This window comes from Lagenorhynchus albirostris, chromosome 11, assembly GCF_949774975.1.
Source record: "Lagenorhynchus albirostris chromosome 11, mLagAlb1.1, whole genome shotgun sequence".
Taxonomy (NCBI): Eukaryota; Metazoa; Chordata; class Mammalia; order Artiodactyla; family Delphinidae; genus Lagenorhynchus; species Lagenorhynchus albirostris.
This window is the reverse complement of record NC_083105.1, coordinates 98,899,289-98,910,815: the sequence shown is the minus strand read 5'-3', so window position 1 is coordinate 98,910,815 and position 11,527 is coordinate 98,899,289. Positions and strand designations below refer to the sequence as shown.

General features: G+C 55.5%; 1 protein-coding gene across 3 annotated transcripts in view; it reads left to right on the top strand.

Moving 5' to 3' along the window:
- Positions 1-4,084: 4,084 nt before the first annotated feature.
- NTF3 (neurotrophin 3) overlaps positions 4,085-11,527 on the top strand; it is a 64,651-nt gene continuing 57,208 nt past the window's right edge. The window contains exon 1 of one of the 3 annotated variants that reach the window (XM_060167146.1): positions 4,085-4,325. In XM_060167146.1, the coding sequence (XP_060023129.1) occupies positions 4,308-4,325 (18 nt within the window). In that variant the 5' untranslated portion in view covers positions 4,085-4,307. Of the gene's footprint in view, positions 4,326-4,881; positions 5,200-5,326; positions 5,351-11,527 lie in introns of those variants that run through there. The other 2 variants (XM_060167152.1, XM_060167151.1) reach the window with 2 other exon arrangements.

The window sequence follows — 11,527 nt, the reverse complement described above, 5'->3', positions numbered from 1 at the left end:
ATGTTCACATGGGTGTGATGTTAATAACGCTGTGGTTAGGACCTGTGCCGTAATGGTTGAGCAGCGGGGAATCTTTTTCTTTTTTTTTTTTTTGCGGTACGCGGGCCTCTCACTGTTGTGGCCTCTCCCGTTGCGGAGCACAGGCTCCAGACGCGCAGGCTCAGCGGCCATGGCTCACGGGCCCAGCCGCTCCGCGGCATGTGGGATCTTCCCGGACCAGGGCACGAACCCGTGTCCCCTGCATCGGCAGGCGGACGCTCAACCACTGCGCCACCAGGGAAGCCCACGGGGAATCTTTTGAGTGCCAGGAGCCAAGGGAGTGCACGGTCTTCCCTGACCCTTAAATTCCCAGTCCCTGTGCAAGTACCTTTTGCATTCACTTAATTGTTTCACAAACAGAGACTTTCAGGCTCCCTTGGCAAAGCAGTCTGAGTGAGTCGGGGTGGGGAGGGACAGGGTAGGGCCCAAGAAAGGAGTCACGGGCATCCTGCCAAATTCTCCGCAGTGCCCTCCAGCCGCAGACCATACAACCTGCAAATATTTGAGGATCAGATGAGGTGTGGAGGAGGGATCTCCAAGGCGGGACGCAAAACAAACAAACAAAACAAGACAAAACAAAAAACAATGAGAGAAGACAAGTGTTCAAGGCTGGCTAGCTGATCATGGGGAAAATCACCCTGCTTGTCTTTGCCACGAGGGGTCACAGAGGAAAGGGTCCTTGAGGCCACTCAGCCCAATTCTCTTATTTCCTGGGTCAACATGTCACAGTGAATTAACCACAGGCAGCTAGAGCACAAGACCACATGCTGGGCATCCCACCCCCCCAACACACAGTCCGCTTGACTCAAACATCAAGGCCATAAGCACTGCTTTTTACAAGGGAAAGGCACACTTGAGGCCAACGTTTTCATTCTGTTTCTATTCAGTGTTTCAACCACAGAGTGGTGCTGTTGCAAAAGAGAAGAGTGGGCAGGAGGCTGGCTCTAGAAATTTGCTTTAGGAGAGAGTTTTAAAACGACCTCCAAACACCAGATCCAGTCCCCACTCTCACAAACCGCTTTCAGGAGGAGGGCCTGACACCCAGATGCAGCCAGGAGAAAAAGAAAGTTCAGCAACCTAAAAATACAGTCAACAGATGGACAGCCAAGGCCCAGGCTGCGACCACAGGCTCAACTTGGAGAAAGGGATCCAAAAAGACCTAGTTCTGGATGGACTGCCCTGGACCCAGCACCGCCTTTGGGGCACGAACTCCCCAGCTTACTTCCTAGCTCTGTTTTTTGCTTTAGCTGTCTGCAACACTCAGATCTGTCTCTATTTCGAAAAATGGATTTGCTTAGAAGTCACAATGCTCCGCAGTTCTAACACGATTCCATATTATATGCAATAATCTTTTACTCTATCTTTTAAAAAAATACACCTTTCTACTCCTTTTTCTGGCCACCCTATTTCTCCATCACCTGGTCACTCTCTTGGAAGCCAGAGGGAGGACCTGGATATCAGTCTTTAGAGCGGGGGAAGAGGACACTTAGCTCTGAACTAGAAAGGATAGCAGTAAGGAAAAGGCAGTTTGCCTGCTCCAGGAAGATTGTTTGAAAAGGACCTTCCACAAAGGAAGTGGCTCTCCATTTGGGAAAAAGTGAGCAAAGGGCATCTTTCGGCCTCTGCCAGTTCTCTCCTCTTCCTCTCTCCTCCCTCAGCCCCTTCCTCCCTTCCCTCCCCCTCCCTCACAAGGCACCACGCATATTTGGCAAGATTAAGGTGTCACCTCTCATATTACAAGGCGTGTTGATTGCATGCAAAGACAGACCCACCAGCTCAGGACAAAACCCCCTCGAGTTGGGAAAGGCACAAACTTTTCCTGGGGTCGCCTAGGTCCTGGCAAAACGAGACAGACAGTCAGCGCCTGGCATCTGCAGAACAAATCGGTCTTAAACTCCACGCTGCCTCGTCTTTTTTTTTTTTTCCTTCTGACTTTTTTCACATTTAAGCTTGCCCCTCTCCCTTCCCCGCCTCCCTCCATCCTGCTGGTGACCGAAAAGCCGCAGACAGATCAGCCGGGACAGGTTTTTAACCCATTCCTCGCTGCAGCGGGAGCCAACCCCCTCTTTCCTTGCAGTCTTTGGGTTACCGGAGGACCTGGAGCTCCAGAGAAGAGCCCCTAGAACGTGGCCAGTGGGCCTGAATCCCGCCTTTGACTGCGCGGCAGCGGGGGTGGGGTGGGGGGATTGGGGCGCAAGTGCGGGCAGTGGGGGAGGGCAGGGGGGCGGGCCAGAGCAGAGCGAGAAAACCGGGACCCAGCAGAGCACGCCCAATCCAGACCTTCATGGTGCCGTGCTCCGGGTGGAGGGGACATCTCCGCAGCCTAATCTGGCCCGGAGGAGGACCTGAACCTTTTGGCGCGAGGGCAGCACGGAAGGAGGACCCTACTCTCCCCAGGGACCACGGGAGGTGCCGCCCCTGGGCCTCAGTAGGCGCTTCTGGCCGTTTTCCATGTGGCAATCTCCAGCAGCCAGGATAATGATGAGGCAGGTACAATCTACCTAGTACGCAGCCCCCAGCCTCCCCATCCCTTCCCACCTCCCCTCGGACTGGCAGCCTCCTCTCTGCGTCGGGTTCGGCCTGATCTGGTAGGTGCGGTGCCCTTATTTCTTGGTGTTTGACTAAATTCTCAAACAAGTCAAAAGAATTTGGATGTTTTTGTACTTGGACGCCACCAACTGAACTGCTTATTAGACGCCCGGAACGGCAGGGCCGCGGGGAGAAGCGATACCTACTCACTCCCCTCTCCCAAGCGCGCGCGCGTCCAAAGGTCCTGGAAAGAGATGGGGTTAGGGGTGACTGAGGTGGCAGCGAGGAAGAAGTGGGGGGGGGAGGGGGATCGGCGATGAGATCCCCCCACGCCACGACCCGGGGAGCGGGTAGGAGGAGGACAGGAGGGCAAAACTCCGTTCCGAGACTCTGGATTTCTCATTGACCCCTCAGTGACATTCCCCCCCCCACACTTCTCTCGACGGCAAATGGGCTAAAGCAAAATGCATTAACTAGGGTAAATTTAGAGAGACCGAGCTCACCACAAGCGGGGTCTAATGGGCGGCTAAAGTTATCTCGAAATAAGAGATTATGTCCCCTGCACTCCCCCGTCCTTTCCTCGAATAATCTAAGGGTGGGGAAGTGGGCGTCACTCCTTTCGGAGCGCTTAGAAAGGTTGGTCTGTCGCTTGCCTTTCTGCTTCCCGCGCTGTCCCCGCGTGCAGACTGGTGGGTGCTGGGCGGGAGCTCGGCTGCAGGGCCCGACCCTCATTTGGAAGGAAGGGGCTTAGGAGAAGTTGAAGGCTGTGTGGGGTGGGAGGCTCCGATTCATCACCCTCCTCTCCCTTCCAGCTCACACACAAGCGCGCACACACACCCGCCCTCCCCCCCCCAACCCGTGCCTCCCCCCACCCCATCCCTCTCTGGCTTGATCCGCCTGGACCGCCAGCAGCGCCTTGGGTGCTGGTCCCGGAGCGGCGGGCAGCCTGGGAACGGTGTCCCGGGGCGTGCTCCGGTGGTGGGGAGAGGGAAGGACGGACGGGTGCTCTTGGGAGCGGCGGGTGGGGAGAGATCTGGAGCTGAAAGGGTCGAAGGTTCGGAGGAGTTTGCACATTCGACCCAAGCCTCCCGAGGCAAGGGGCAAGAAAGGCCCTTCTTCTTTGTAAAGAAAAACCTTAAATGAAAAGCAAAAAGAAGATCAAAAAGAGATTTTTCAAGGAGAATAACAAATAAGACAGACTAAAGGCATGAATGTGTAAAGCGCAGTGAAAAGTTAAACATTTCGTTTTTTCTTGGAGATGGAAAAATCGGAGATGGAGGGGCAAACTGAAGCATACTACCAACTTGGAGGTTGGGGATATTTTTATTTAAGAAAGGACAGGGGAAATGACCCGGTGCCCCCAGTGGCCCCCGGCCCCAGCCGGAGGGGCGCTGGGGCGCAGGCTTGCGCGGCCGGCCGGGCGCGGGGGCGGGCGGCGCGGCGCCGAAGGGGTTAAGGCGCTGAGCGCGGAGCCATCTGGCCGGGTTGGCTGGTTATAACCGCGCAGATTCTGTTCACGGGACTCAGAGTTGAACGCTCCTCTCCCCACCGTAGCAGCTCCGCGCGAGGCCCCCGAGAGAGCCCGGCGCAACTACTTTCTTCCCTCTCCTTTCTCCTTCTCTTTTTGTCCCCTGCTGGGGGCTGGCGGCGGCGGCGGGGTGGGAGAGACTTTGAATGACCGAGCTCGCGTCCACCTTTCTCTTCATGTCGACGTCCCTGGAAACAGTCACACGGATGCCATGGTCACTTCTGCCACGGTAAGCGGAGGCGGGCACGCTGGGCGGGCAGGTTCGGGGCCGGGGACCTGCGCGCAGCCCGGTCCGCACCCCGCCCTCACCCCATCGCGCCGCGCTCCCGCACTCTTCTCCCGCTCGTGCCTTCCCGAAGTTTGCGCCCGGATCTGCCCAGGCCGAGGTGCGATCACAGCCACCCGCCCGCCCCCGCGAACGGACACTCCTCCCCACCTCCTCCCTCCCGTGCCTCGGCTGCTGGAGAAACCGCCCAATATCTGGGAAAGTGATCAGGTTTAAGGGACCGGGATTGGAAATGGGCGGGGGGGGGGGCGCGGAGGCGAGGGGAAAGGAGGACGACGGAAGGGCAGGAAAGGGCTTCGGAAAACCGCCGGCCCCTCACCAACGCAGCCGTCTACTCCCGCAGAGAAGGCTCCTCGCGCATCCCGTAACAAAAGGGGGTGGCAGTCGTATCCGGGGCGGCGGGGAAGCGAGGGTGCCGCCGCCGTTCCCCGCACGCGCCCCCCGCGCCCCGCTCGCCACCTCGCCAAGCTCTCCGCTCTCCTCCCCCTCCCGGGCCGGGCGGGAGCTGCGGGGGGAGGGGACGCAGAGCTCCGGCCCCCGCGGAGAGTCGCTTCCCAGTTTCGGGAGTTGAGACTCCGTGCGTGGAGTGGCTACCTGCTGGAGTCCCCCTGCCTCCGCTCAAAGCTTTCTCGGAAGCAGCCCCGCACCCCGGGCTCATCCTGGCCGGCGGCCACCCCACCCTGGGTCTCTGCGCAGATGCTGGAGCCGTGCGCGCGGCCCGCGCGTCTGGGTCGCCGCCGGGAGCTGCGGACACGGGGGCCGAGCGGTCCCTGGGGAGCTCCTCGCGGTTCCTCCGGGCCAGCTCTAGGAATCGGAGGTACCGGGAGGCTGGGAGGCCCGGGGCCCGGCGTAGCTAGGTCGGACTTCAGAGGACCCTCAAGGACCCAATTTCTCCGTGGCCCCTGAGCTAGAGCTCGGGGTAGTTGACTCACACTGCCAAGGGAATTTGGAACGCCTGGGAGTTGAAGGTTCGGGAAAGGCGGGCCTGGGGTGGGGGAGGGGACTCTGCTTGTGGCTTTCGGGCGCGAGTGGGTGCGCGGCGAGGAGACGCTGCTTCTTTGGGGGACTTTGGCTGCTGCGTTCCTCAAAGGTACAGCACTGAGACCCCCGAGCCGCACCGGGTGAGGGCTGCTGACTAGTAAGGATCCGTCTCTCGTTGGATCCGTGGCCGGGGGCTTCCAGGTGGAGGAAACACCGAACTAGGCAGCCCGGTCTCGACCTCTGGCGGCGGGCGGCACGTTCAGAGTCTCAGTGCAGGCAGCTGCCTGGACGCAGCCCTAGCGCTGAGCTCGGAGTTGGAGAGCTGGCGACTACACGTCTTGGACTTGTTTATGTGCGCCGAGGAGCAGGGGGCGGGAGCTGGCGGGGGGGAGGGCGGGCTAAAAGGGGGTGGGTGTCACCCCGAGACCCTAGTCGCTTAAGGGCTGTGCTGGGCAAGTGCTCTTTAATGAGGAGATGTCCTCTCCCGCTCTGCAGAACGGAGAGCCAGGGACACATCTAAACCCTCTGCCCCCAATGTCAGGATGGAGAAAGTTGGAACGGGAAGGAACTTTGCAATCGGTTCTGTTTTCCCGGCACTGAGAAGTTCTCCCGTGTCCTCAGCCTGCCCCCCTCCCGCCCCCGACACAAAGAAGGTGGAAGGGTGGGATTCAGGGGATCAAATCCAACCGCCTCTGCCTTGGGCTCAAATGCTCAGACCTGGGTTTGGCGTTGGGAGAGGAGGAGATGAAAAGAAACCAAGCTCTGAACGGTGTTGGGGGAGAGTAGGAAGTCTGCGGGGTTGCAGGAAGGAGCGTGTAGGGCTCTGTGCTTGTGTGGACTGTTTTGTAGCTGGAAGTGGAGGCTGTGGCTCTGTGTGAACGGGTCTGCCGGCCTGTGGAGGGCGATCAGGACCCCTGGGCGCTCTGTTTGGTCAGGGAAAGAGGTTTTTTGGAAAGTGTCTGCATGAGGGTGTGCAAGGGGGACGGCCAGAGTGCGGGAGCGCCCCCTGCTCTGTGGGCAGGTGGAGGTGTGTGTTTCTGAGGCTCTCTAGCACGGGCAGCAGGTGAGAGCATGTGGGAACAGAGGTGTAGCTGATGAGAAATCTGTGCCTGCGAAGGGTGTCGGAGCGGGAGAGGTACGGTGTGTTGCAGCAGATGGCTTGTGCGCGCCTGCACAGACACACGGAGTGGGTGTGGCATGGGAGGGCGCCCGTGTGGGGGACGTGTGTGGAAGGTTAGCCTAGGCGCCTGCGGATTACCGAAGGGATGGGGAGGGGAGATTATCTGCAAAGAGCAGAGTGTGAACTTTATGAGTGAGTGCTAGGAAATTTGGCCAGGAGGGCATTGGGGTATGTGGGGAACAGAAAAGTGTGGGTTCAGACGCATTACAGAGAGATGGGGCATCTGCAGAGAAGGATACTCCGACCCTCCCCCCGCCCCACCCCGGCCCCTCACCAGAGGGGAGGGAATTGGAGAAGGCTTAGGATGAGGGATGTACATTTAAGGGGAAAAGTCCTCTGTGTGTTGGTACCGGCTGGGGATGTGTGCGAGTGAGATCTGAGTGAGTGGAGAAATGTGTTTTGCATGCCAAGTGGCAGGGATGCGCATAGTATTATATTGTATAATGGGTTTCTTATTTAAGAAATAAGAACTGGAATGCCCACTGGACGCTCAGCCTATTGCTGGGTACTGGGGCGTGGCATGGTGCCCTGGAACAATTTCTTCCCAGGGCTCAGCGGACTGCCGCAGTTTTGCCAGGAGAAACGAGGAGAGCTCGGTGCTAGTCGAGGTTTTTTCAAGAACTATAATTCAGTTTCTAGAGATGTTTATGGATCTCGGAGGCCAAAGGGAAGCTGATTTGAAATGTACCTGTGGTTTTGTAAAAAGAGCGCAGAAAGATAGGGGTGATGGGTAGTTTTGTGTGTTGGGAAGGGAGCTGAGGGCTGTTCCTGTTTCTTGTAGGGGGTGTGGGCTGGGAATGGGGGGTGCAGCAAGCCAGGTCAGAATGCAGGTGCGCATACACTAGAGGCTCGAGTTTCTGAGAGCATGGCAGGGACACGGCTTCATACATGGAGCTGGAGAAGGGGCGAGGCAGTGATCAGGAAGATGCCAGGAAGATGCAGGTTGGGAGTGTTTGTTAATCTTTGATGACTTCTGGGCTGTGAGTTTAAAGCTAACGTGTGTGTGCGCGCGTGCGTGTATGCGTGTATGCATGCAGACACGCCGTGGGTCTGGAGTGAAGTGACTGGGGGGAGGCTAGCTTGGAGGACTAGAAGGGTGTGTATGCTGTCTCTAGCTTGGAGGACAGGAAGTGGAATGTATGTTTTTGCAGGAATTCTTTGTGGCCGAGGAAGGATGAAAATCATCTTGGATGCTAAGATGTGTATCAAAGTTTAAAAGGTACAGATAAAAGAAGGGTTGCAGGTTTATTAGGAAGCATTTGGGGAGGGAGGGGCACGTGATGTTGGTTGGGTTCATACCAGCAAGAGCTGGGGAGGTAACTGGGACAGAGCAGGGGGAGGGGTATGCGTTGGCCACACACACCTGCTGACCAGGAACCTCCTTTATTAGGTCTGTTCGTGTGAGGGCATATGTCTGGGGGGAAGAAACCTCATCTGTTTGACCCATGACACTTTTGATTTCCTGAAATGATGTCTGTGCCATTTTGAGGTTCTGCCTTATTTGTAGGGGAAATTCATCTGTGTAAGAGTGTTGATGGAGGGTCTGACCCTTGGTCAGAGGATCTTGCGGCAGTATCTCAGAGGATGGCGTGGTGGAGATGGAAGGTTTCCCATTGGGAATGGCTCGGTTCTAGTCCAGTTCTGCCACTTTGGAGCAGGGTGACCTCAGGAAAATTTTTTAATCTCTCTGATCCTCCATTGTTTCTCTGTGTAAAATGGCGTTGTCTGCCATGACTGAATGAGAAGGAAAATTCACTCTGCTTCCCTCCCCTTCAAAGCTTGGTGTGTTCAGGGGTACAAAGCTTTACTCGAATGTGACGCCGAGTTGAACACAGGCGCTAGCATGGATGTGAGCCGTTGTAGAAATGAGTCCCGGACCTCCTTCTCTTTACAGGGCAAGTTGGTAAAACAGTCTGGATGCCCGCTGAGTGTCTACTGCTCACCCGTGGTGCAAACAGAACTTTCTAGAACTGCCTCAGTTTACTCACCCATAAAATGGAGGCAGCCAAGCCTGGATTACTGTTGATGGCAACCTGTTTTCCTAACAGGTCTTTGAACCATTCAGAAGAAAGGTGGTCCACAAATCAATATTAGTAACTGTCCGACGCGGACGTTTCCCTTTCCTGCAGGCCACAATGCCTAAGGAAACGTGATTTGAGGACAGAGAAAATAGTCATGTCTTCGGCATGTTAGAATAAAAGAAGAGCAAAGTCCAGCCGACCCGGGTTACTACGAAGGTCTGTTTTTCTCTGGGCTACGCGTCCTTGGCAGGCAAGAGCCTGCCCGTGAGAAGAGGGCATGGGCTTTGGGTCTTTGCAGACACCCAATGCAGCAAGTGGGTGCAGCCGCTTCCCCAGAGACAAAAGTGGAGACCAAACAAAAAAGAGGGACCAGGAAACCCACCCAAGCCTCCGAGTCCTCCCAGAAGTCAGCACATGCTGTGAACTGCTGGCTCAGAGTCAGGCTCCCATCCATCCTTGAGTTCAGTGGCCATAAATAGTCAGGCGCTAAGCTATTTCCATGAGGCACTAAACCAATTCTGCTGCTTTTCTTGGCGAGATTGGGCCAATTAAGTTGATTGGAAGAGGTCACTATTGATGGCTCTCACATTCCCCAGGCGGGACAGGCCAGCAGAGTTTAATTACATAACATTTCCCATCTCCGCAGCTCCCCTCCCAGACAGATCAGGGGAGCAGGCCTCCCCCTCCATCCAGGACAGCGAATGCAGCCGGCAGCCCCTGCTTCGGGCTTCTCCAGACTGTTTCCTGAGCAGTTCCAGTACTCCCACCCCAACTGTGAGGAATATAAATCCAGTGTTGGCGGGAATGAGAGCGGGGAGTCGGGCCGGCACAGAAGATCCTTCAAACCCCCCACCCTGCTTCCCAACCCCACCAGCTGCTCTTTAATGAGGCAGTTTCTGTTGGGGGGGGATGCTGAACTCATGACCCTTGCTAGGGTTTTCCATTTAGTTTTCTTTAAAATTGAGTTTGTTGGAGAAGGACCAAATCTACCGGAGACCAGCCTAAGACCCGTGTGGTGCTGTTGATAAGCTCTGTGGATGTACTTTGTGCGTGGATAGGTGTGTGCAGAGAGAGAGGAGAGCAGGGCTGTGTGTGTGCTGGGGGACACAAGAGCACAGGAGGGGCCCTGGCTGGGCAGGAGGCATTCCTAGAGCTTGTGTTGTGGGCGGCAGGTATATGGGCACCCGGTTCAGACTGGACTGCCACCGTATTGTGTCTTGAGGAAGAGCCAGCTTGTGGAAGAACTTGGGAGCAGCTTTTTTTCAGACCATTTGTGTTTGGGGATGGAGGATGTGTGAGCGTTTAGGAAGTCGGAGGCCAGTGCAGATAGAACCTCATTCTTGCCTGAGCAGATTTCTATTAAAATCAAGGCTGGGCAAAGGAAGCTTTTCAGAGGACTCGTTTTAGAACCTATGAAAGCACATGTAGAGGGACCAAGATCTTTAAAGTCTTCTCGTGTTGTTGACAGTTTTCCGTAAGTCAGCCTTTCCTTCTACCTAAAAATACCAAGGGGCTAAGTGTGCACGCACCTCTGGGTGGTGAGGATGCGTTGGCTGTTTCGTGTCCACATCTGTGCCATGGTCCTTCTCAAGCTGTCCTAACTGGGAACCACCAGAGGCTGTCTGTGGCTCTGGGCATCCCTGCAGGACTAACCTCTGCCTGTCCGCGTGGTTTCGCTGGAGAAGGATTTTGACGTGAGCTTTGGTGTGGTCTGTTGTGATTGCTCACTTTTCAGCCACATCTCCGGGAAAGACTTCGGTTGAGCCCCCAGTCTTCTATGGATTTTGTTCAGTCAGAGATTTTTTGAAAGGGTTGAGCTTCTTTCTCATTCAAGACCAGAGCTGTAGGCGTAAATGGCAGCTTACTGATCTCAAAAGATCCCAGGCCCAGGTCATCTTCAACAGCCTGGGGCAGCAGAAAGCCTGCTGACTTAGAGGTGGGGCACCAAGCTTGCCCCTGAGTTCTGTCACTAATAGGTTGCTGTTGTGTGACCCTGGATGGTCTCTCCAGGCCCTGACGTACCCATCTGTAAATGAAGACCTTGAACTAGAGGATCTCAAAGTTCCATTCCAACTGCGCCATCTGAGGATTCTCCAGTAGCCCCATCCTCCTACTCGCTCAGCGCTAATATGCTTTGCTTGGAGTGCATCTTGGCACACCCTCAATGAGCTCCTGTTTTTATCTTTGGGGAATGGCTGAGTCAAAGGCAGAAAGGCATGCAAAGAATTTGCCATAGAGTTTTGTTTTTGGCCAAGAATACTCTTGAAGTTGGCTTCGCCTGCAGAGTGTGTACAGAGTTCTAAGGGGTGGGGTTTGGCTTTCTGGTAGACCCGATGCTAGTCATCCAGCTTCCACATGAACGCCTATTAGTGTTTCTGACTAAGAGAAGGACCCCCCTTGAAGATGACTGATGATGATGATAGTTAATATTTGAGTACTTACTGGGCGCCAGGCATTACTGTAAATATCACATGGTGTTATCCCAGTGCCCCAAATAATCTCTTTTGCAGGTGGGGAGACTGAGGTTATGTGAGGTTAAGGGGGATGTTTACGGGTACACAGCTAGATCTCGATGTGCTGACATTCTAGCCTGAAGCCTGTGACCATCCCAAGTCCATCACCTGCCAATCAGGTTCTGTTTCTGCATTCTGTGATGTCATCCAGATGGGAGATTGCTTGATAGCCCTCTCCAAAGTCTGTCACCCCACAGGGTAACCTGCTCCACCGGAAGGTTCATTTTCACGTGCAAGACAAATGCTGAGGCTTTCTGGCCACCTGCTGGAAAGCATGTGTCAGATCTGTCTTAGCTCCCAACGCCCTCCCCCTTTACTTCCCGTCCTGTTGACAAGGGAAGCTGCCCTTCCAGAATGGGGGTGTTGATTTAAGTCACAATTGCCTCCTTGTAAACTCTGTAAGATTGGAGCTGGACATCTGGTTTTGATGCACTTGCCCACGAGAGGTGG